The sequence below is a fragment of the Gossypium raimondii genome, chromosome 10 (assembly GCF_025698545.1).
Source record: "Gossypium raimondii isolate GPD5lz chromosome 10, ASM2569854v1, whole genome shotgun sequence".
NCBI lineage: Eukaryota > Viridiplantae > Streptophyta > Magnoliopsida > Malvales > Malvaceae > Gossypium > Gossypium raimondii.
Window position 1 is genome coordinate 25,641,939 of NC_068574.1, and position 23,088 is coordinate 25,665,026.

Consider the following 23,088-nt stretch of genomic DNA (forward strand, 5'->3'; position numbering starts at 1 on the left):
AGAAGCTTGGGATAGAAAGTAAGATTGTGCCAATGTTACTCTGCTAGCTAGGGAGAGCTGTCTAGCATCCCAACTACAAAGTTTGCTTCGCACCTTGTCCACAACAAAATGCAAGGTGTTGTTCGTCACCTTTTCGTGAAAGAGAGGGACTCCTAAATACACGTCGAGATTTTGCACCATCTGAAACCCAAACAACTTGCTAATGCACCCTCTAAAGTCTTCTTCAATGCATCTGGAGAAGAAAATGCTCGATTTTTGCATGTTGCCAATGTGCCTTGAAGAACAAAACATATCTAATACTTCTTTAATAGCCCTTGCCTGTTTTTCCTCCGTTTGACCAGAGAGAATCAAATCGTCTGCAAAAAAGAGATGAGACAAAAATGGACCTGATCTAGACAACTAGATAGGAGACCATTTACCATTATCAATGGTTGCATGAATACCATGCCCCAACTACACCATGCAAAGAATAAAAAGGTAAGGTGAAAGTGGACATCCTTGTCGAACTCCTCTTGCCGGCCTAGACTTCTGTCTTGGCACCCGATTTCAAAGAACTTGTATAGTAGAACTAGAAATAGCCGACATGATGACATTACAAAGGAAATTAGGTATACCTGCTGCCTGAAGTGAAGCTTCAATGAAATCCCAACGAACTCGATCATAAGCATTTTCAAGATTGATTTTAATGGCTATCCACCTTTTATTCTTCTGTTTGTGGGTTTGAGAACTTTGCTCTACTTTCCGATTATTGTCTTATATTTTCCTTAAATTTAAAACAAAATCCAGCCCCAAATTTTGATTTTTCACAGGATAAATATCAAAATTATATATGAAGTTTGATCTAATGTGGAATGTCGTATGTGAACTTTGATTTCGTGCAATTTTATATATGAAATTTTGATTTGATTTAATTTTCACAAATTACTGACAACATTAGCAAATTAACATAATTTTACGTTGATATATTGCATACACAAATAATTATATTAATCTAATATGTACATAAATGTATGTATTCATTTTTAAATGTATGCAGTTGAATTAAAATTAAAGTTTTATGTATACATATAAATCAAAATTTAAATTTCATATGCATAATTACACCAAATCAAAATTCATATATTAAATTATATACTAAATGAAAGTTGATGTGATTTCAATAAAATGAAGTGGAGCGTCAACTTTCAAGCTTAGTTCCTTCATTAATTACACCATTTGAAGTTTAGAGTTTTTGAATTTATTGAGAGAAACTTCATAGCGTATGTAAGATATGGTTTGTTCACTATTTCTATGGTCTACGTTTAGAGATTTTGTGAATGGATTTTAGTTTGTTAATATTTTTGAAAATTAAATTTAGATACCTAAATAAAAAATGGTTAATGCTTACAATATATATAGCTTTAAAAACCACCAAAAACCTAACCTTCATCACTAAAATTAGATTTGATTATAGATTGGACTGGATCGAATCAAGTAAAAAATTTAGGCCCGTTTTTTAGGTTCAAATTCAGTCCTACCTAAAAATTGAATTTAAATTTTACCTAAATCCGATTCAAATAAAAATATTAAAAACCTTAGCTTAGCTCGGCCCGCTCATATTAAAATTTTATATATAAAAATAAATTTAAAAAATATAATACATCAAATATACGAAACACAATAAATAAATGTTTCCCAACAAATGAAAAAAATTTAAAAATAAACTTAAATAACACTAAAATAAGCTCAATTTAACAAATAAATACCTATAAAATAGTAGTAAAATTAATAATAATTACCAAATTAATAAAAATAAGAGTTATACAATAAAATAGTAATAATATAATAAAAAATTGATGCAAAACAATAAAAAACCGTAACAGATTTTTTTCAAATTTGGACTAAATTGAGTCCGGGTCAAAAAAAATTTTACCCGAGTCTCGGTCCCTTTAAAAAATGAATTTTATTTTATTTTTCCCAAAATAAAATTTCAGTATATACTTTTTCCAAAACCGTCTCATGTTTGACATGATGATGATGAGGTCCAACCAAAACTAGTTCAAACCAGTAACAACAAAGTTCCATCCGATCCGTACCCGCTCCAGACCTCTAAATTTGAGTATCGAACACAACTTCTTCTGGTAGTGCCGCCATTCGTTGTTTCATTCCAAGCTCAGCTCTTTCTTTTTCATTTTGCTTATTTTCAAGATATGGGTAAGCTTAATTCTTCTTTATTTCTTCGCTCTATTGTTAATGGTGGAAAGAATCTTTATAATTTTCACTCTTCTATTTCTTATTCTTTTAAAACCCTTGCTACCCACATCGATGCTTTGAGTAAGAACTCCATGTCTGTGAGGGGAAAGCGAAAAAAGTATGATAGCTTTGATAATGTTGATGATGCTTTCACTTTATTTAATAAGATGATTGAGAAGCACCCAAAGCCTTCCATTGTGGAATTCACTCAATTATTAGGAGCCATTGTTAGAATGAAACGTTATGCCACTGTTGTTTTTATGTGTAGCCAGATGGAATTATTAGGAGTTCCCCATAATGTTTATTCTTTGAGCATCTTGATTAATTGCTTTTGTCAATTAGGTCATATTGATTTTGGGTTTTCTGTTTTGGGGAAAATGCTGAAGTTAGGGGTTGAGCCTAGTGTTGTAACTTTGTCCACTTTGATTAATGGGCTTTGTAGGCAAAATAAGATTTCTCAGGCTGTGCAATTGTTTGATGAAATGGTTGAAAAAGGTTATCAACTTAATTTAATTGTTTACAGTACAATACTTAATGGGTTGTGTAAAACCGGGTCCGGGAATACTGATCGAGCTGTTAGGTTTCTAAGAATGATGGAAGAAAGAGGTTTTGAACCCAATATTGTAGCATTTAACACTGTCATTGACTGTCTTTGTAAGAAGGGATCACTAAATGAGGCTCTTGATCTTTTCTCTCATGTGACGGTTAAGGGCATTAGACCAAATACCATTACCTACAATTGCTTAATTCATGCTATGTGTAATTCGGGCCAGCAGAGGGAGGCAACAAGGTTTTTGAATGAAATGGTGGATAACAATATTTCACTTAATATTGTCACGTATAATATATTGATCAATGCACATTGCAAGGATGGGATGATTGTTGATGCTGTAAATATTGTTGGCACAATGAGAAAGCGAGGCATTGAGCCTGATGTTATCACGTATAATATATTGGTTGATGCGCATTGCAGAGAAGGGATGGTTTCTGAAGCTGAAAATATTGTTGACACAATGAGAAAGCAAGGCATTGAGCCAAATGTTGTTACCTATAATACATTAATAAAAGACCATTGCTTGCGAGATAGAATGGACGAAGCTAGAGAAGTATTACAGTTGATGATTGAGAAGGGTTGTGCACCTGATATACGTAGTTACAACATCATGATCAACGGATATTGCAAAGCTGAAAGGTTTGATGAAGCAATGGAACTCTTTCATGAAATATCTCGAAAAGGACCAGTCCCAGATACTGTCACATACAACACTCTTATGCAAGGTATGTGTAAATTAGGGAGAGTTTTAACTGCATATGAACTTTTCAGAAAGATGATTGCTTCTAGACAATTTCCAGATATAGTGACCTTTCATATTTTGCTGGATGGTTTATGCAAAAGAGGTAAACTCGAAGAGGCATTGAAACTTTTTCAAGCAATGTGGAACAGCGAGTTGGAACTCAGTATTGTCTGTTATAATATACTAATTGATGGCTTGTGCAAAGCTGGGCATATTGAAGTTGGAAAGGAATTGTTTCATAAACTCTCGGTGAATGGTTTAAAGCCCGATGTTTACACATATGCTATAATGGTTAATGGATTTTGCAATGAGGGATTGGCAGATGAAGCATACCAGTTATTTAGGAGCATGGGAGATAATGATTGTTTGCCTAATAGCTGTTGTTATAATGTAATGATCCAAGGATTTCTTCGAAACAGCTATACCTTAAAGGCAACACAACTTCTTACGGAAATGGTCAGTAAGGGCTTTTCTGCAGATTTATGCACTGCTACCTTGTTTTTGGATCTGATCTTACGATCTGATAAATCAATATTGATCTGAATTGTTCCACAGATAGTGTAAAGATCGTCACTTGTGAATTTGAATAAATTTGTTCGTAGCCAACTTGGACTGTTGTGATAAGTTAAAAGTTTTGGAAAGTACAATGAGTGTTAAGATCTATTTTCAGTTTAGCCGATGTACTGTAAACATGTTTCACTTTTCACCAGTGATCTTTTTGAGTAGAATTTCTTCTCAAACCTCTCAAGTGAAAATGTTGCTGCTGGTAACGTTGAAAACCTAAAAATCAGGGGGAAAATTGTGGAGACTCTATTCTATCTGCAGCTGTAATCTGTACCTCCACCTTTCTTCATTGGGATGGTTGTTTTCTGCTTACTGGAGCCTGTATTCAGCACCAATGAGAATATTGTGGGAAAATCCTCAACACTTCAACGCTTCACTCAAAAGTTCCAAAAAACTTAACACTTCACCTGCCAAAAGCTGGAGCAGTTGGCTGGTCTCAATCAGCAACTCCAGCAGGTGCCTCTTTGATTCTCTCTTTTCTTAAAATGCTTATGCTTTAGTTATGTAGTTTAGGAATATATGAAGAAAGGATTACTTCTAATGTCTGGTGAGTTTTTGTTTCCAGGTTAAGCTTATTTGCTGCCAGTCTGCCAAGGATGTTACATGTGGTCTCCTGCCAAAGTCTCCCTCAGCCGCATCCAGCATCATATTGGACGGTAAGTCTTCTTTAAAGCTAAGTGAAATGGATTCATATTTGTGTTATGTAGATCTTAAATTTGACAAAGAGAAATGGTTCAAAGAAAGTTTTTTAATCCTTATCAGGTAAAACAATTTTAAGCTAGTTTACCAAATTGGTGGGTTTGAGATTAAATACAGTATGTCTAGTTTACGAAATTCATACCTAATGGTCTAAAATATTGCTGCTACACCTTTATGAGCACACTCACAGATTACCAAGCTACACAAACTGAATTTGCTCTGATCTATGGTATCGGTTCTGTTTACCAGGATATACTTTCTGCTGTAGGTGGTATTATGTGGGTCAGTGAATGGACAGCTCTGCAGAATCCTGTTGCTCAGCAGTTTTAGCTACTCTTTACAGTGATTACATGCTTGCGTCTTAGACTGCAAAGATAACCCGTCAGGATGATTCATTCAAACCATGGTCCATCAGATCTTAGAAATTTTGCCGAATGACAGGTATGGTGTTTCCTTTATAAGAGAAATATGTTTGCAAGTTCCGTTTCATTCTTTAGGCAAGTAGGGTCATCTTAGGCAAAGGGATTTTGCCACAGGGTCTTTGACTAGTTTGCCTAGTCGTCTATTCTTGCAAGGAAGTGGGCTTTTCCATTGTTTTGTTTGAAGTAAAGGCTTGTTCATGTAAAAGATGCAGCTAAGAATTAGTAGTCATGTTAATCATTCCCACTTGAAAGTAGTATAATAATCTTTGCTTTCTGGCTGATTATGTCTTGGGCAGTAACTTGCAATATGTTGCATCACAGAGAGGAGCTTCAATTCCAGGTGGTGCAGCAGCTGCTTGCACTGATGGCTTCAAGTTTCTTAATTTAGCTAAATCCAATCCTAACGTAGCTCTTGGAGGCCTTGTGTATAGGCCTTTCCTTAATGAAACATACATGTAAATCTTTCACCTAAAGGTACAAGCAACCATAGTGCATATTGTTGGTTTATTTGAAGCTGTATAAAAAGTAAAAACCATGTTTTTCCTGCAAATTTTAGTTTAAGTAGTTTGTTCTACACAGGTGAACTCCAGTGCGGCTCACCTGCACCAAGGAAGAAGTAATGTGGCTAGAACTTGGGTACTTTGAAGAGTAAAGTTGTTAAGTTCATTAATTCATTTTTGGCTTCATGTAAAACAATTGCTTTGAGTTTGGTTGTATGGTTTAGGGATACAGGAATGACTGCATTTTTTTTCAATGAACACTAATTGCTTGTTGGAATTTAACTATGGATAAGACATACGCATTTCATGCAATTGCTTTGAATTTGAAAATGAGATCCTTTTATTCATTCTCGGACAGGTTAAAATTATAAAATTTCTGACGAATACTGATTATTGTATTTTGTTGTATTATCAAAGTGATGATTAACAGGAAAAGGATGGCTATGATTTCAGCATGGTTCTAATAAAGCTTTGCACAAGGATATCGATGTTGCATTTTCTGCATTAACCATTACGAAAAGTTGGCTCACACAATTCAATTCATACCATTACAAAAATTTCTACATGGTTCTAGTAAGGTTCGCTTAGCATCATAATGAAAAGTTGAATCACTGAAACATTCAATGCATACCATTACGAAAGATGGCTCACATTCAACCAGCCTTGAACAGATAATGAACCAAATTTCTAGAGAGCTCCACTCGCTATGCATACTAGTTTCTTGCAATCTCATCAGATTCACTTGTTCACTGCAATACATAAATAATTTCTTTCTTATTCTCCATTTTGACTATATAAATGGAGTAAACGACTCGAATAATTTGACTTCATCTTGAGCAGAATCGAGCTTAGAAAATCATACTCAATTGAGCTCTAGCTGAATATCAAACTAGGAGTATTGAACTGAGCTTTAGGTCAAGATTCTCATCAGCATGACTCGGATATAAATCACTTGGAAACAACATATAAGATTAACATCCCATCACTTTATTGGCTGGAAGCTTAGGTTTCTCAACCACAGTGCCATCGTTTCCAGCCAGGGCCCGGTACTTATCTTTCCTGGTAAAATTTGTGCACTCGTATGAAAGAGTTGCAGCAATCACCCTTTGGATGTAATTGGCAACCTCATGGCTGGACTTTCCTGAGCTGCACGTTAGCTCCGGTGGCAACTTGTTTAAGAAGGTTACTTCATATGCTGGGGTAGGGTTCATGAAGAAGTAGAAGGGGTCCATCCCTTTCCATCCTCTGGCTGTGGTGCCATGAAACATGCTCATACGGTTCACCATGGCAACCGGCACAAGCTGGTCAGTTAATTCAGCAAACAGAGATGAAAACCTAAGAAGGAATGGTTCACGGCAGGTGGTTCCTTCGGGGCAGATAGCTAGGTCACCCTCTTGAAGCAGCTTCTTAATCATGGCGGCATCCGTGGCTCGGTCTCTGCTTAGTTTAACAAGTTTGATGGGTGAGATGATCTCGGAGAGGCGAGAAATGGAGTAGGTGACTGCAGAGATAGGGCGTCCAAGAGCAGTACAAAGAAAGATTGGGTCAAGTAAGGTTCTATGTGAGCAAATGAAGAGGACACCAGATTGACCGGTTGATTTTTTGACTGGTGGAGGCGGGGTTCCCTTGACAGTGACTCGAACTCCAAGTGCCCAGAAAGCATAGTAGACTATCGACATTGGGAGGAGCGACCCTGCTGCAATGCGCAAGCAGGCCAGGGGGAAACCAATTGGGGTCCACAGAATTATCAGAAGAACCATCAGAGGTGTTGGCTTTTGAACAAGCCGTCCATCATGAAAAATTACAGGTTTTGGGAGCTTCTCGATTGCAACTGCCTTTGTTTCTGGATTTGGTGGCACAAGGTAACCTTCCTGCAATATTTTTCCATGTATTGGATAGTTGATCGTGTGCATGTATATATATATGTATATATATGTATATTTGAAAACTTGTTTTTGCTAATTACATACTTTGCACATTGCCATGAAGGGAATATCAGTGTGCCTATCTCCAAGTCCAACATCTGGCTCCGTCTCGCCGAAAGCCTTTTTAAGAGCATCCGCCTTGTTCTTCCCAACGAGTACCCCTGGCTTACAAACAAATCCTGTAGCTCTACCTTTGTAAGTTCCTATCTCAGTGCCTAAAACCATATCAACCCCTAACAGATCTTTCAAGAATGCTTCCACCATAATCCTAGGATTCGCAGTAAGGACGCAACGTTTCCCGCACGAGGTAAAAACTCTCCACGACTCGGGGTGCAGATCACTGGAGTAGAACTTGGGCAGCACTGCTCGTGCCACTGACTCTATGTCGCTCACTTTCATCCCAACAAACGTTGCGAATATAAGAACTTGGATGCCGGCGGACTCGGACACAAAGTAGTAAAGAAGTCCGGCAAGCGGTGAAGCTAAGAGCAAGAAAAGGAGCCTCAAGACTCCACTAACTTCGAAGGCAACCAAAGCGAAATAAGGGAAAGAGCTACGGCCTATGAGCAAGGTGCCGTCCATGTCAGCCACCACAGTGTGCTTTTCTCGGCCTACAGATGGACATTTTTCAACGGTAGGGAAAGGGTTAGAGGTAACCATGTTTTATAAAAACCAAATCAACCAAGGTGGAAAAAACTTGATGCATGTGTTGCAGAGGTGAAGCTGCATTATATAGAGTGGAAAGGGACGAAGAGGGATGTTAAAGGACAAGAAAGGGAGTGGTTTGTGAGAAAAAATAGGACAGGCGCCGTAATTAGCAGGCAGCAATGGAAGAACCGAGGGGAAGGCTTTGTTGTGGTTTGTGTGGCGGGTAAGAAATAAAAAATTATGGGGAGTTAGGTGCTCGGTTTGCATCGCCAACCCAAATGTTTGTCAAGCCTTTTTGTCTGTATTATAAGTTTAGTCCAAGGATGCTGTAGTCTTGTATTTTACTGGTTCAGCAAACCATTTCTCTTTTGAAGCTGCCGAATCTTAGGGACTTTCAATCCTCATTTTCCATTTAATACTTCCAAGGGTTAATATATTCCAATGTTAGGAGTTTATACATATTTCTTGTTAAATTTGTTAAACTTCAAAAGGGTAAGTATTTTTTTTTTAGATAATTGTTGGAATACGTTGATATAACATTCACGACAAATAGTACCGTGACACGTTTTATTTTTGTCACATATCAAAATGTGAGGTTATTATGTGTCACCACGCTATTGGTCACTAGTGTCATATCTACATATTTAAACATGTTAGTCAAATATTTAAGAAAAGTATCAAGTTGGCTTACAATTTACATGTTTAAGTACTAGTTAGATTACTGTATGTACTTTAACCTTATAAGTAAGGATAGGTTCAGTATAAAAATTAATTTTCTAGAAAAAACTTATAATTATTATTGTTGCTTATATATATATATATATATATATATATATATATATAACTTTTACTAGTTTTTTTGTTGAATATGAATATACACATTTATTTTTAATATAATTTTTATTTTATGTGATTAATATAAATAACTATTATAAAATATAATTAAACTTATAAAATATTCTAAAAGAATAAAATATTTTCAAATTATAACTAATGTAATTATATAATATTTAAAAATAATAGAAACAAAAACATGCTCAAGCATATTTAAAATTGCAATGGATCATCATCTCCTACTCAAATTCACATTTTGTATTGCATGGATTCTATTGGTTAAAACTTCTTTCTAGTCTCTTTCAATTTCAAAATTTAGTAAATTAGTCCTCTAAAAAATCAAAGTAATTTAATCCCATCAATTTCAAAAGTGAAAACTAAGGACAATTAATTATGACGCTAACATTTTCCATCAATTATACATGATTTTAATTAATAATAAATTTAGTCCTCAAAGTTTACATATTCGTCAATTTGGTCCTAATTTAAAAAATTATCCTGCAACATTTGTGTAAATGAAGAGGCTGAATTAGTTAAACTTTTTAGAATTAAGGCAAAATGACAAAAAAATGTAAACATCGAAGGCTAGATTTATTATTATACCAATCGAAATTATGTACAATTGAATAATAGAAAACATTAACTCTATGATTAATTGTCCTTAGTTGCTTGCTTTCAAAATTGATAGGGATTAAATTATTTAATTTTTAAAAATGACCAATTTGTTCAATTTCAAAATTGAAAGAAACTAATTTTCAATAAAATTCTTTTGTTTCAATTTATCATAACTTTCATCATCTTCAATCTTGATCTTTTTAAGAAGGATTTTTTAATAATAATAATAATTATTATTATTATTGAATTCAACTAAATCACAATACATGTGAAATTAGTGATGTAAATTATAGATGTTGAACTATAAATAAATATTATCCTTATAATCTTACATTCTATATGGACATACCATCCATCCTAAAACCGATTTCCATCCCACCACTAAAATGTTCCACCCTTTAAACCTCGTTTCATACTCATGGAATTGCATGAATAAAGTTGATATTATTTAAATGCTATTATTTAGTATATATAATATAAATCTTAATTTTATTTTGTATATGAATAATAATTAATCTATACTATTTATAAAATTTTTATTGAGTTAGTGTCACCCATCAATCGAATCCCAACTCGGATAGGAAAAATTACTTTAATGTCTTTTCTCATTTTAAATAAATTATATTATAAAAAATCATTAAAATTGAGTTAACAAAACCTTAAATTTACCACTTAATCAATTTTATTTTGATTTTTTATTATCTTATTTTTTTTATACATTTTAATTTTATTATGCACACTTAATTACATAATATTGTTTATAACGCCTGACTTCTTAAATTTTGTTTTTCCAAACTTTGTCATAATTAAGTATTTGTATCAATGGTTAAGTGCCTTAATTCTGTGTTGGAAGTCTTAGGTCCGATTCTCATTTCAAGTGTATTGTTCCTATGCCTAAGTCATGCCACAATTGGGATTTTCAAAGAAAAAAAGAAATTTTGCTTTTTGGTGTTCTTCCATTCATCTGTCCCTTCAATTGTGTTTTGGAAATTTTTCTTCAAATATTGGATTGCTGTTCGTGGGTCTTCCTTTTTGCTTCTATTAGGTAACATATTAATTAGTTTTTGATTGTTTTATTTGGGGGGTTTTGAGGTGCGATAGGTGTTGTGAAATTTGGTTATTGATGGTAATTAGTTTGTTGTGTTTAGGAGAGAGTCGAGGGACATTGGGAACTTCTGCAATATCGTAATTTTGAGGGGTTGCGATTCAATTATAGGTAAGAGTGTGGAAGGGTGTTAGCGTTATTAATGAGTTCGATTCTTGGCTATTTTGTGCCTAAGTGCTGCAATTAATCGTTTTGTTTGACATATTTAGATCTAGGGAGTTCTGTGGTTGCATTTTTGTCGAAATCGAGCTAGGTGTGTAACGAGAAACTCAAAAAATAGAGATCGATGAAAGCCAAAAATTGGGCCTCTTGATGCCACATGGCCAACACACGGCTTCGACCATTTTGGGCCGTGTGGCCACACGGATGTGTGGGCCGTGTGCCAGGCCGTGTGGGCCCACATGGGCATGTGGGCTCAAATTTTAAAAATTTTTCCTAGGATTGTACATGTCATCTCGATCGACGTGGGCCTTCCCTAGGATCGGTATGTGTGGTATAAGCCTAAAAGCATGAAATCTGCTACACTGTTAGATTGAAATTGATGTAAATAACATCAATATGAGTATTATGAAATACAGTATGTATGATCTGTTATGTTATGTATAAGCATGTGTAATATCTATTATACGAGCATGCATGATATCTGTGAATATATTTTGTTTGATATTCTGTCTGTACCTGACTATGGGGTGGGATTTGTATTATGAGGAGGAAGTGTTTTGTGTGAGGCGATATCTCGCCATTATACTCGCAGCATTGCTGCGATTATTCTGAAAAGTCTCGTATAGACACTATGTGGTGTGTAGGGTTGGATGGGTGTTTTATACCCCACATGGTGTGATAGGATGACTGGAGTTGGTTTGTAGAGGATTGTGGTAGGATTCTTCATATTTGCATTTGTATAATTTTGATTTTATAAAAGGTTTACATCTATATCTGTTCTAAATGAGATTGAATCTGAATTTCTATTTATATACGCATTACACACTGAGTTTCAAAACTCACTCTCTGTTTGTTTGTTCTGCTCAGGTAACCCTCAGATTTAGGCGGGTCGGTGCGACGGAAGCTCAATGGTGACCACATTTCCGTAAAATTTCATTCTTTTAAAATTAGTTTAAACTTTTCTGTTTTTGAGAGTTTTGTAATTTTGAGACTCTCCGGATTTTTTGGGACTATTTTTGGTTTTGAATTTTATTTTGGTTTTCTAAGCATAACAACTGATAAAATGGTTTTTCTGAAAACGACAACTTTTCTAAAATAACGGTTTTCAAGAAACAATTTGATTTGCCAAAATATGACATTTTAAAGAAACTCCGTTGCAAAACATTCGATTTAATAGAAAGACATAAACGAGCAACGATTTTAAATCAAATAAGTATATCAATAAGTTTTCCAAACAAATCAGACATACTAAGTAACAACAGTTACGGTGATTTGCGAATAACGAATAAGCTGTTTTAAAATTTTCTTCGTAACACTTCCAAATTCGGCCATAACGTCTAGGCCAGGTTTGGGGTGTTACATTGTTGATTGAGATGGTGTTACAAATGAACTCAACACCATGATAAATAATTGTATTCATTTAGTAATATTAATTTGTGTATTCATGTGTTTAGATTTCATTTTACTTACTATTTCATGTGTTATTATTATTAACTAATTTAAAATCATACATTTTATTATTTATTGTATGTTATTGTTAAACACAAATCTATATTCTAAATATGTAGTTTTTACATGCATACGCGTGTGATAAAATTTCTACTTTAAAATAACATCCTTTTATTAATAATTAATATAGTCAATTGTTAAGTTCAAACAAATATACACACACAAAAAACACTATTATATGATTTTATCTATCATTACTAATTAATTAATATTATTTTTTAATATGTTGAATTCAATTTAACTCAATTGCATAGTTTAATTGAATAAAAATTTTATTATTAAAAAGCTTATTTTTAATGTTAATTTAGTAATATAATGAATAATAAAGTATATTTTGTTGATTCAAAAGTTTCTTCAAACTCGTGTTTTTATATATATATACTTTTTTTGTGCATCGTATTATTCAATTACATTTTAATTAGTAATATGTTGAAAAACAATGCAGCATATTATAAACAAATAACTTCAAATAGATAAAACTATATTTATATTTTGATATAAAAGAATGATTGAAAATGTTATAATTTTACTTCATTTACAAGCTTTTATTTATATTTTTTATGAAAAATTAAATCAATTATTTTAATCAATGAAAATTGAAAATATAAAATTTGAAATTAATATAAAATTTAAACTTGAAATATTTAAAGTATAAAAATATTGTGAGAAAATACTCAATACTTCAATACTTCACTGAAAAAGTTTGAAAAAAGCTCTTCACTCAAGGATGAGTCGGGAAATTTGGCAGGGTCCGATCCCCTAAAATAAAAGATTTTTCAATTACACTCTTTTATAATTTATGAAATTTTAAATTAGTAATAATAAAATTTTACTTTAAACCTCAAAATAATAAAAATTTAATTTAGTGTTCCTTTACATAGAAGATGCAACTAAACATAAGAAATATTTGTCTTCAAGTGTCATTCCCACTTAAAATAGCGGGGTATGGAGATAAATACCCACAATATATGCATAACGGATAGGAGCTTCAGATCCAGCTCGTGCAATATTGATGGCTTAAAGTGGCTTGATTCAACTAAACCCAATGCTATTGTAGCTTGATTCATACGTCGATTCTGATGCTAGCAGTGCCATCTTTGTGGCCCTTATTAGAGTTTGTTAAAATAATTAAGCAGTTGTGGCTATTTGTAATCTGTTAGAAATTGTTAGTAGTCAGTTAGTAGCAATTATCTACTAAGAGTTGTATAAATACATATATTGAGATTCTAATGAAAACAAGAATAGATTCACACAAAATTTAGTATTAAGTTTGATTTCCTTTGCTGTTATTAGTTCTTTGTTGTTAAGCATCATACTCATCTTGAACCACCATTCGCCACTCTTTATGTGCAAATACTTCACAGAGCGATGTTCTCTCTCCCATCATTTACTTTACGAAAAAGACATTTACTGGTGGATGCTTCTTCCGGTGTAATTCCAACTGTTTTTCATTCTTCGCAGTGGTAGGCATAATGATTCCAATAGAAAATCTAGAATAACAAAAGAGAGCAACTGAAGCTAGTGTTATCCCCATGTTAGTTCAACTGTTGGATTCCATAACCACCTTGACCAAAAACCATATGGCCGCTTCTCTGTCTTGTTTTCCACAGAGTTCACATAAATTAAACCAACCGTCAGTACCAAAGCAGAAGGGGTTCTGATGTTTATCAACTCCACCAGAGACCTGTTGCTAGGTTCATGCAGGAATCTATTTTGTTCAATCATCGTTTTTCCTTGTTGAGACTGATGAGTTGAGATCACTTGCAAGGGTTCTTGAAAAAATAGATGCTAGAGTGTCTGAAGCATCTTGAGGAAAAAGCTCTACATACTTTGGATAGGAATTTTCGGATGCCTAAGATCAAGCAGAAGCATGTTTTATCAGCTTAGATGACTTTAGTGGATTTAACTCAATGAGGCTATAGTAGTATGAAGTCTCTTTTAGCCAGAATACGTACTCACTTGAATGGGCTTCATGGCCAGTCTACTTATTTGTAGACAATTCAATGGCTATAGTAGTATCAAATTTGTGTTTTTTCTGTTTCGGAGAAGAGATTTTTCGAGTGGCAGATATTAAAAGCACACTGTTGGTGATATAGCTTGGAATTGAATTGTTTCGTTATAACCTCTGTGGTTAGTTTTTCCTTTCCCACTGTCTAGTAAATACTTTACCTGTAGCTTCTGTGATTCTCCTCTATTGGATAAATAGTTGAGAAAATTTTGAACTGATGGTCTTGAATTCATTAGCTTAATAACCAAAGAGTGAATGTTTAGCATGCCTCTTTGTACGTGACATATGGAAATCTGAAAGATGAAACCAATGGCTTCCATTTCCTGCCATGCATTCAGCAAAAGTTTATTAGTAGTTTTAGCTTTGAACGTAAAGTCTGAAGCATGAAACTACAACGACATCTCATCGGGAAGTATGATAGGTATTGAGATTAAAACCACCAATAATGGAACACCACCAATGATCAAACATATTTGCCCAGAATGGAACATAGGGTATAAGAAAATGGAGTCCAAATGAGATTGACATGGCAACGTTAGCAGGCTGCTGTTCAGGAAATTGAACATTTCGACAGCTACTAATACTAATAGTGTTGCCTTCACTCCTAAAAATGCTCATCTAGTAGGCCATGTAACACCCCTAACCCGTATCTTTCGCCAGAATAGAGTTACGGAGTATTATCAGAGTTTACATTTCAAACTATCAAAAATTTAAACCATGTGTTTCACAACATCAATCATAGCAAAATCAATCAATAACATACATATTGTCCCTTATACGAGCCCTCAAAGCCTTAAAAACACATTAGAAATGAATAAAAACTAAATCGAAAACATATGAAATTGTTAAGAAAAAGATGAAAATTTTCAAACTGTAGGAGTTACACGACCATGTGGCCAGGCTGTGTGACTCACACGGCTGAGACACACGTCCGTGTCTCAGGCCGTATGGACATTCAAAGTAGGGACACATGACCGTGTCCTGGCCTGTGTCCGTGCCCGTGTAACTCTCTGACTTGAGTCAAACGGCCAAGCCACTCTCCCTTGTGCCAGGCCGTGCACCCTTCAAAATGGCCTCACACGCTCGTGTCTCAGGTCGTGTGCTAGGCCGTGTAACTACCTGACTTGCAATCCTATATAAGCTACAAGGGACACACAGCGGTGTCACATGGCCGTGTATCACACACGGCTGAGACACAGGCCCATGTCTTTGGTCGTGTGGATGAAAAATAGACCATTTCCAAGCCATTTTTCTCACCCAAGCATGCATACACCTACAACCACTTTTCTGCATATAATCAAGCATTCAAAATGCACCAAACAAAGCATCAACAAGCTAAATCAATAATGTATATATTCAAATAACCAATATGCCCAAAAGGCACCTCAATCACAATGATCATACATGTATTACAGATTTGCATAGTTAAGCCAAAATTCAACCAATCTTATAACTAATTTTATGCCAAAACTTACCACTAAGTTCACATATCAAAGTCACACTCAAAATACCAAATTGTCCATTTAACATATATCAACTAATCATTTACACAATTGATCATATATGCCAACTATCACCAATAGACCTTAATAACCACATTCAAGCAAATCAAAGAACAACTCATTGCTAACATCTTAATTACCATTTCAAACTCTCATCATTTAGGTACCATAAACACCATATTAATAACCATTACAAGACCAAGTATATACATGCAAACATAACACCATTTCATCACCTAGAAGACCATAATTACAAGCCAACACAAATGGTTATATCATCAAACAAAAGCACCTATACATGTGCATATTTAACTAATTATCAATTAACTTGTTTCCATACCAAAACATAACATAATTGATACATAACAACCATACCATATTAGATTCATGCCATATATGGTTCAAAACCTTCCCAAAGTAAACTATATCTTAACCATGTTTAGATCAATTTATCACATACCATTTTGGTCATTTCAAAATATGCATCAATTTGACCATATTAACCACAACCAACAAGATATCAATAGTACTTCAAATCCAATGCAACATGTCATGCCATAATTATCAACCAAAATGACGTACACACTAAACTCATCAATTAAACATTAGACATAGTCCACATATACATGCAATTATAACCACGACCAAAGCATTTAAACTCTACCGATAAAATTGATAGATAGTGTGATGGATCTCCGACTAATTTCCAACCCGATTAAGCTTCCAATAATCTGAAAAGTAAAGGAAAAACAACTACGTAAGCAATGAATGCTTAGTAAGCTCGTATAAAATTTGGTCATATTAATCCATTTCAAATATGAAATTTATACATATCAATAATAATCCTATACTAATACTGCACGATTCATGAAACCATATTCAACAACTCACAAAATGAATAAATCCACAGCATCACATATACATATCATCTCTAGCATAGTAGGATTTTATAAAACTTTAAACCCTTTCAAATTTTCTTACTTTCATTTACATTTTGTTACTTTCCATTTTATTTACTTTCTTTAGCTTAAATAACACATTAATTCAACTCATCTTTCCTTTTTTCATCATTTTACACTTCAAGTATGAACTTACTATTTCATTACCTTTCCACACCAGTTCATATGCAAACACACAAGACATAAGCATATCATCAACCATAGCCATAAGCTAGTGCATTTAAACATAGCTCTTTTGGAATTACCCACATGATAAACCATTTCATAAGAAATTATATAATTTAAACCTTACCATTATTTCATGAACACAAGCATATTCTATTTGGACACTTACCATTTCAATGCATAACTTATAAGTAAGCATAATACAATCCAACCAATAGTTTGGCACATGCCTAAGCATCAAACAACAATACATGTTAGAATACTTGAACATATTTTACATGAATTCAACATGGATAACCATTATACTTGAATATAATTCAATTGGATATAACATCCTTCATAACATAACATGCTCAAGCATATAACATAAGCAATTAATCATGGATGATCACAACATTTAATTATGTATCATATGCATATATCATCCATCTCAACTTTTATTTTACCATGTATCACCAATTCAATGTAATTCACATGTGTTCATGTCTTAGTTCGTATCGAACTCTTACCATTCTTTTTCAAATCATGTCCGTTGAACCATTTAGAATACCGTTGGATACCCGGGATAGCTTACACATAGTGTGCTAGTTCATATAATTGTAATTCGTCAATTCCTATACATGTATGATCACACGAGCTGTGAAAATGGGCCTACTCACACAATCAGTGGGTCGGAATGTTGCTACATGATGCTGCTCACACGAGCTGTGGAGTATCTGCAACACATGTCGGACCTCAGCCATCGGTAGGACATTTAAGACCAGCACCTGAATCATGTAAACCCTAATGTCATTTGTATCCTACGTATTTCTAAGGTTCAAATAGGGCTCGATAGTCGTCGTACGTCGTTAGATTTCCATCGTCTCATGACATGATATATTTCATAATAACATATATATTGATTCTTTTACATTAGAATAACACATAAAACATTCAATTTAACCAACATTTATGTAATTATAGTTCACACGAACTTACCTAGCTAAATTGCAAAAATGACAAAGTATAGGGGCATTTTGGTAATTTTTTATTCTCTCCGATTTTCCACCCGATCTTGATCTAAAATAATAATTTCATTAAATATATTAATTTACACAGTAAAAAAATGTACTTTATGCAATTTAGTTATTTTAACATTTTACAAAATTGCCCCTAAAGTTTTACATTTATTCAATTTAGACCCTAAACCCAAAACATGCAAATTAACCATTTTTAATGCCAATTTATAACAAAAAATATATTCATGGCACCCATATCAGCCCATATTTGTAACAATTTCACATCAAATCCTTATCGTTTACTATTTTAACAATTTAGTCCCTAATCGAAAAATTCATCAAAATCACTTAATAAAATACTTTTAAATATCAACCAACATTTCAAATTCATCATTTAACATCTAAAATCACAAGGTTCATCAATGGAAACATTCAAAATCTTTAACAATTTCAAAATCGAAGGTACACGCTAGTTGGACCTAGTTGCAATAATCTCAAAAACATAAAAATTATTAAAAATAGGGCCAAAATCACTTACCATGCTAGCCTTAAAGCTTGCCGAAAATTAAATTTATTAAAATGGCTTCCTTCCCTTAACCATTCAGTGAAGAAGACAATGTAAAAGATGAATAAACATTTTTGTTTTATTTATTTTAATTAATTATCAAATTATCATTTTACCCTTGGTTAATAAATAAATAAAACACCAATGTCATGTCCATATTTGTCCACTAACCTCTTGAATGGTCTATTTACCATTTAAGTCCCTTTTCTTTAATCAATTAATCATTTAATCACTCAAATCAAATAGTGATCAAATTTTACATCTTTTACGATTTAGTCCTTTTAATTAATTAACTATCGAATTATTAAAGTTTTTCAAAGAAAATTTAATACCACCTTAATGACACTCTGTAAATATTTATAAAAATATTTACTTCTCGGTTTATAGAAACGAGGTCTTGATACCTCATTTTTTAAAATCACTTAACCTTAGGGTCTTACCACTTGAACTTAATAAATCGCTTAAATAACATAAATTATCAAATCAAAACCTTTTTAAAACCATTTTTGGCTCGTAAATATTAAATAATAATATTTACAAACTTACTCGTCAGATTTGGTAGCCCCAAAACCACTATTTTCGACACCACTGAAAAACGGGTTGTTATAGGCCATACACTAAGCATTCAACTAATCTATCAAAACTAAAGCCAACTTATTATGAAGTTGATGGGAAAAAGAAAAATAATGAAGAAAAAACTCAATACAGTGTTTTCATAACATACTTAATAAGTAAAGTAGTGATAGTGCTAGCACCAAGCTTGAGTTGCATAGCAATTCTCCCAAACAAACACTCTTTCTTGGACTGAAAACCAGACCCTAAAACCCTGTCCAGTGACATAGAAAAGAGCTTCCCACCATTGAAAACCTTACCCCTTTTGCCACCCCAAGTGAAGTCAAAATCCTTGTCTCTTCTCATTGAGCAAATATCTAGTTCTTGTTTCTTAGGACAAGTTGTTTAAGACTTGAAAATCGAATCATTATCTGTTTAAGACTAGTTGAAATCAGTCGTCCTTTGTAATGATGCTGAAATCATAGTCATCTTTCAACATCCACTTTGTTAATATAATAAAATACAATCATCAATGTTATACTTTCAATTTATCTAGTAATGAAGAAAAAAGTCTCATTTTCAAATTTAAAGCAATTGCATGAAATGCGTATATCTTTTCCATAATCAAATTCCGACAAGCAACTTGAATTACATATCCTCTATCCAAAAATTATTTACATTAGGCCAAAATTGAATTAGATTCTTACTTGCTATGAAGTTATGAACTAGCCATATCACTTCTTTCTTTGTGTATGAGAGTGACCCACATCAGAGTTCACCTTGTAGAACAAACCAAACACGAGAGGAGGTCTGGTAGAATACTAACAAAGAACTAATAACAGCAAAGGAAATCAAACTTAATACTGAATTTTTTGTGGATCTATTCTTGTTTTCATTAGAAGCTTAATATATGTATTTATACAACTCTCAGTAGATAGCTGCTACTAACTGACTTCTAACAATTTCTAATAGATTACAAACAGCCACAACTGCTTAATTGTTTTAAGAAACTCTAACATTCACCTAACTTCTCAACCTTCGAGACTCTAAGAAGATGTTAAATACAAAAAAATTGTGATGTCGACAAGGGTTTCGTAAGAATATCCACAACTTGATCATAGGAAAGAACCTCTCCTACAATAAGAGAACCATCAGCGACCTTTTCACGAACAAAAAACAAATCAAGATCCACATGTTTGAACTTCAAATATAGAACCGGATTAGCCGCTACTGCTATGACACTTGAGTTGTCACACCATATGGTAGGGACATCAGCAGAATCAAACTTTAATTCTTAAAACAACGAAACCAACCAAGTAACATCAGCAGCCACAGCTGCCAACCCTCTATATTCAGCCTCGGTTATGGAGCAAGACACCACCTGCTGTTTTTTGGAACAGCAGGAGACAGGATTTCCTCTAAAGTAAACACAATATCTTTTGGTAGATCGTCAATTATAAAAATCCAATCACCAATTACCATCAACGTAACCAAGGAAAGCCTCTCAGAGGGTTGAATGAGCAAATCATAGTCGATAGTACCACACAAGTATCACAAAATACGTTTTAATGTCATAAAATGAACATTCATTGGAGCATGCATAAACTGACATATACGATTGACCGCGTGCGCAATGTTAGGTCGAGTGAGAATAACATACTGCAATGCTCCAGCAATACTTCTATACTCACTAGGATCTTCAACCAAAATACCTTCATTATTAGAAAAAAAAAGAGAGAGCTAACGATAGGTGTATAAACATCCTTATTACAAGTCATATGACACCAATCAAGTAAGTCATGAATATACTTACATTAACATAAATGAAGACTTCCAGTGGTTGAACGAGTGACTTCAACCCTAAAGAAATAATGAAGAGATCCCATGTCTTTTAGTGAAAACTCAGTGTGTAGTTGTTGCACAAACGTATCAATGCTTCTAGATAAATCTCTTGTAATGATGATATCATCCACATAAACTAACACATAGATACAAGAATCATTTGTGACATGAATGAACAAAGATGCATCGGATTTCGAAAGGACAAAACCTAAAGTTGCATAAAATTTTTTAACTTATCAAACCATTCTCTCGAAGCTTGTCGCAATCCATACAATGCTTTTGTCAAGCGACAGATAAGAGGTTGCCCATTTGCATCATGTTGAACATACCTAGAGGGTTGGTGCATGTAAACTTCTTCAATGAGTTCACCATTGAGAAATGCGTTATTCACATCAACCTGGCGAATCGTCCACTATTTGGATATGACAATAGACAGAATGGTTCGAATGGTAGCAGGTTTAACAATTGGACCGAAAAACACACCCTGACACCTGAGAACACCCTTTAGCCACTAACCGACCTTTCCGTCGAGCCACAGTACCATCAAGATTTCTTTTTATTTTATACAGCCATTTGCAACCAATTGCCTTCCGTCCTAGTGGCAAAGGAACTAACTCCCAAGTACGATTTTGAATAAGAGCATCATACTTATATTGAGCCACTACTCGCCACTCTTTTTGTGCAAACGCTTCATCAATCGTATATGGCTCACAATCAAGCAGTGCAACTACTAAAGCTTTAGGTTTAAAGATATCTGCTTTGGAACAGGTGATCATATGATGTGTATTGCCTAGTGGTTGTGGAGGATCTATTGTAGTGATAGACAACACTAGTGTGGGGGAAGAAGTGTTGCTACTGTGATTTAAGGCACCTACATCATTTTTCAAAGGTGACAACTTAAGTGTGGGGGGAGAGGTGCTGCTACTGGGACCCAAGGCACCGACATTATTTTCTAAAAATAGCGAGTCTATGGCACTATGGGACGAAGCCGCAGGACTTTGGATGTCGACATCTCTGTTAAGAGAGACAGAGTGATGTGACTGAGACTATACAAAAAGAACAAATGTGGTAATACAGTCGGTTGTTGAGGTAGAAGATGAAGAGTACTTCGCAAACAAAAATCGACTTTCATAAAAAATAACATGTCGAGATACAACAATTTTACCATCAGATGTAAGACATTGATATCCTTTATGTTGGGAACTGTAACCTAAAAAGGTACAAGGCCGAGACCAAAATTCCAACTTGTGATTATTAAATGAGCGTAGATATGGGAAGCAACACCACTCGAATATTCAAAGATGACCATAAGTAGGGGACTTACTATAAAGAACCAAGTCCAGGGACTGATCACGTAAGACCGTAGTGGGTAAACGATTTATTCAATAAATCGCACACAAAATGGCATAACCCTAAAACTTTATTGGTAAGTTTGCTTGAACAAGCAATGTGAGTCCAAATATGGTGATGTTATCTTTCTACCATGCCATTTTGTTTAGACTTATGTGGACATGTGATCCAATGAATTATTCCATTCTGAGTTAACACATATGTGAATAATTGAAACTCGTCACCCCAATCACTTTGAAATTGTTTAATATCTTTCACAAATTAAGTCTTAACCATTCTCTAAAATTGAATGAAATAATCAATAGCTTGAGATTTGTGTTGAATAAAAAAAACCACGTAAAATGACTAAAAACATCAATAAAAGAGATATAATACCAAGTACTACCACATACAACAGCATTAGGTCCCCATAAGTCCAATACAACCAACTCAAAATGAAATGTATATACCGTAGTAGAATCTGTAAAAGGCAAATTGTGAGATTTTCCTTTTTGACAAGCAATACAGACCTAAGCAAGCTTATTTTTATTTGCAACAAAATTACCAAGTTTTTAATACTGACTAAACAACACGTGCCGAAGAATGACCCAGACGACGATGCCACAATTCGAACATATCAAAATTGGAGTGGCTTGAA

General features: G+C 34.0%; 2 protein-coding genes across 6 annotated transcripts; one reads left to right on the forward strand and one right to left on the reverse strand.

Annotated features, from left to right (window-relative positions):
* The first annotated feature begins 1,979 nt into the window (after window positions 1–1,979).
* Window positions 1,980–6,017, forward strand: LOC105776559 (pentatricopeptide repeat-containing protein At1g63330). 5 transcript variants are annotated; one of them, XM_052622609.1, is made up of 5 exons: window positions 1,980–4,547; window positions 4,657–4,747; window positions 5,040–5,231; window positions 5,509–5,686; window positions 5,792–6,017. In XM_052622609.1, exon 1 carries the CDS (start codon window positions 2,190–2,192, stop codon window positions 4,068–4,070), a length of 1,881 nt encoding a protein of 626 aa, XP_052478569.1. In that variant the 5' UTR covers window positions 1,980–2,189; the 3' UTR covers window positions 4,071–4,547; window positions 4,657–4,747; window positions 5,040–5,231; window positions 5,509–5,686; window positions 5,792–6,017. The 5 variants fall into 5 exon arrangements, with proteins under 5 accessions (XP_052478569.1, XP_052478570.1, XP_012454732.2 ...); XM_052622610.1 differs by having other exon boundaries at window positions 1,980–3,983; window positions 4,083–4,547; window positions 5,509–6,017; XM_012599278.2 differs by having other exon boundaries at window positions 5,509–6,017.
* A 206-nt stretch (window positions 6,018–6,223) lies between these two features.
* LOC105776560 (glycerol-3-phosphate acyltransferase RAM2) lies at window positions 6,224–8,434 on the reverse strand. The gene is made up of 2 exons (XM_012599285.2): window positions 7,683–8,434; window positions 6,224–7,583 (listed from the first exon to the last, which is right to left on the reverse strand). The coding sequence occupies exons 1-2, from the start codon at window positions 8,295–8,297 to the stop codon at window positions 6,684–6,686; spliced, it is 1,515 nt and encodes a 504-aa protein (XP_012454739.1). The 5' UTR covers window positions 8,298–8,434; the 3' UTR covers window positions 6,224–6,683.
* Window positions 8,435–23,088: the final 14,654 nt, after the last annotated feature.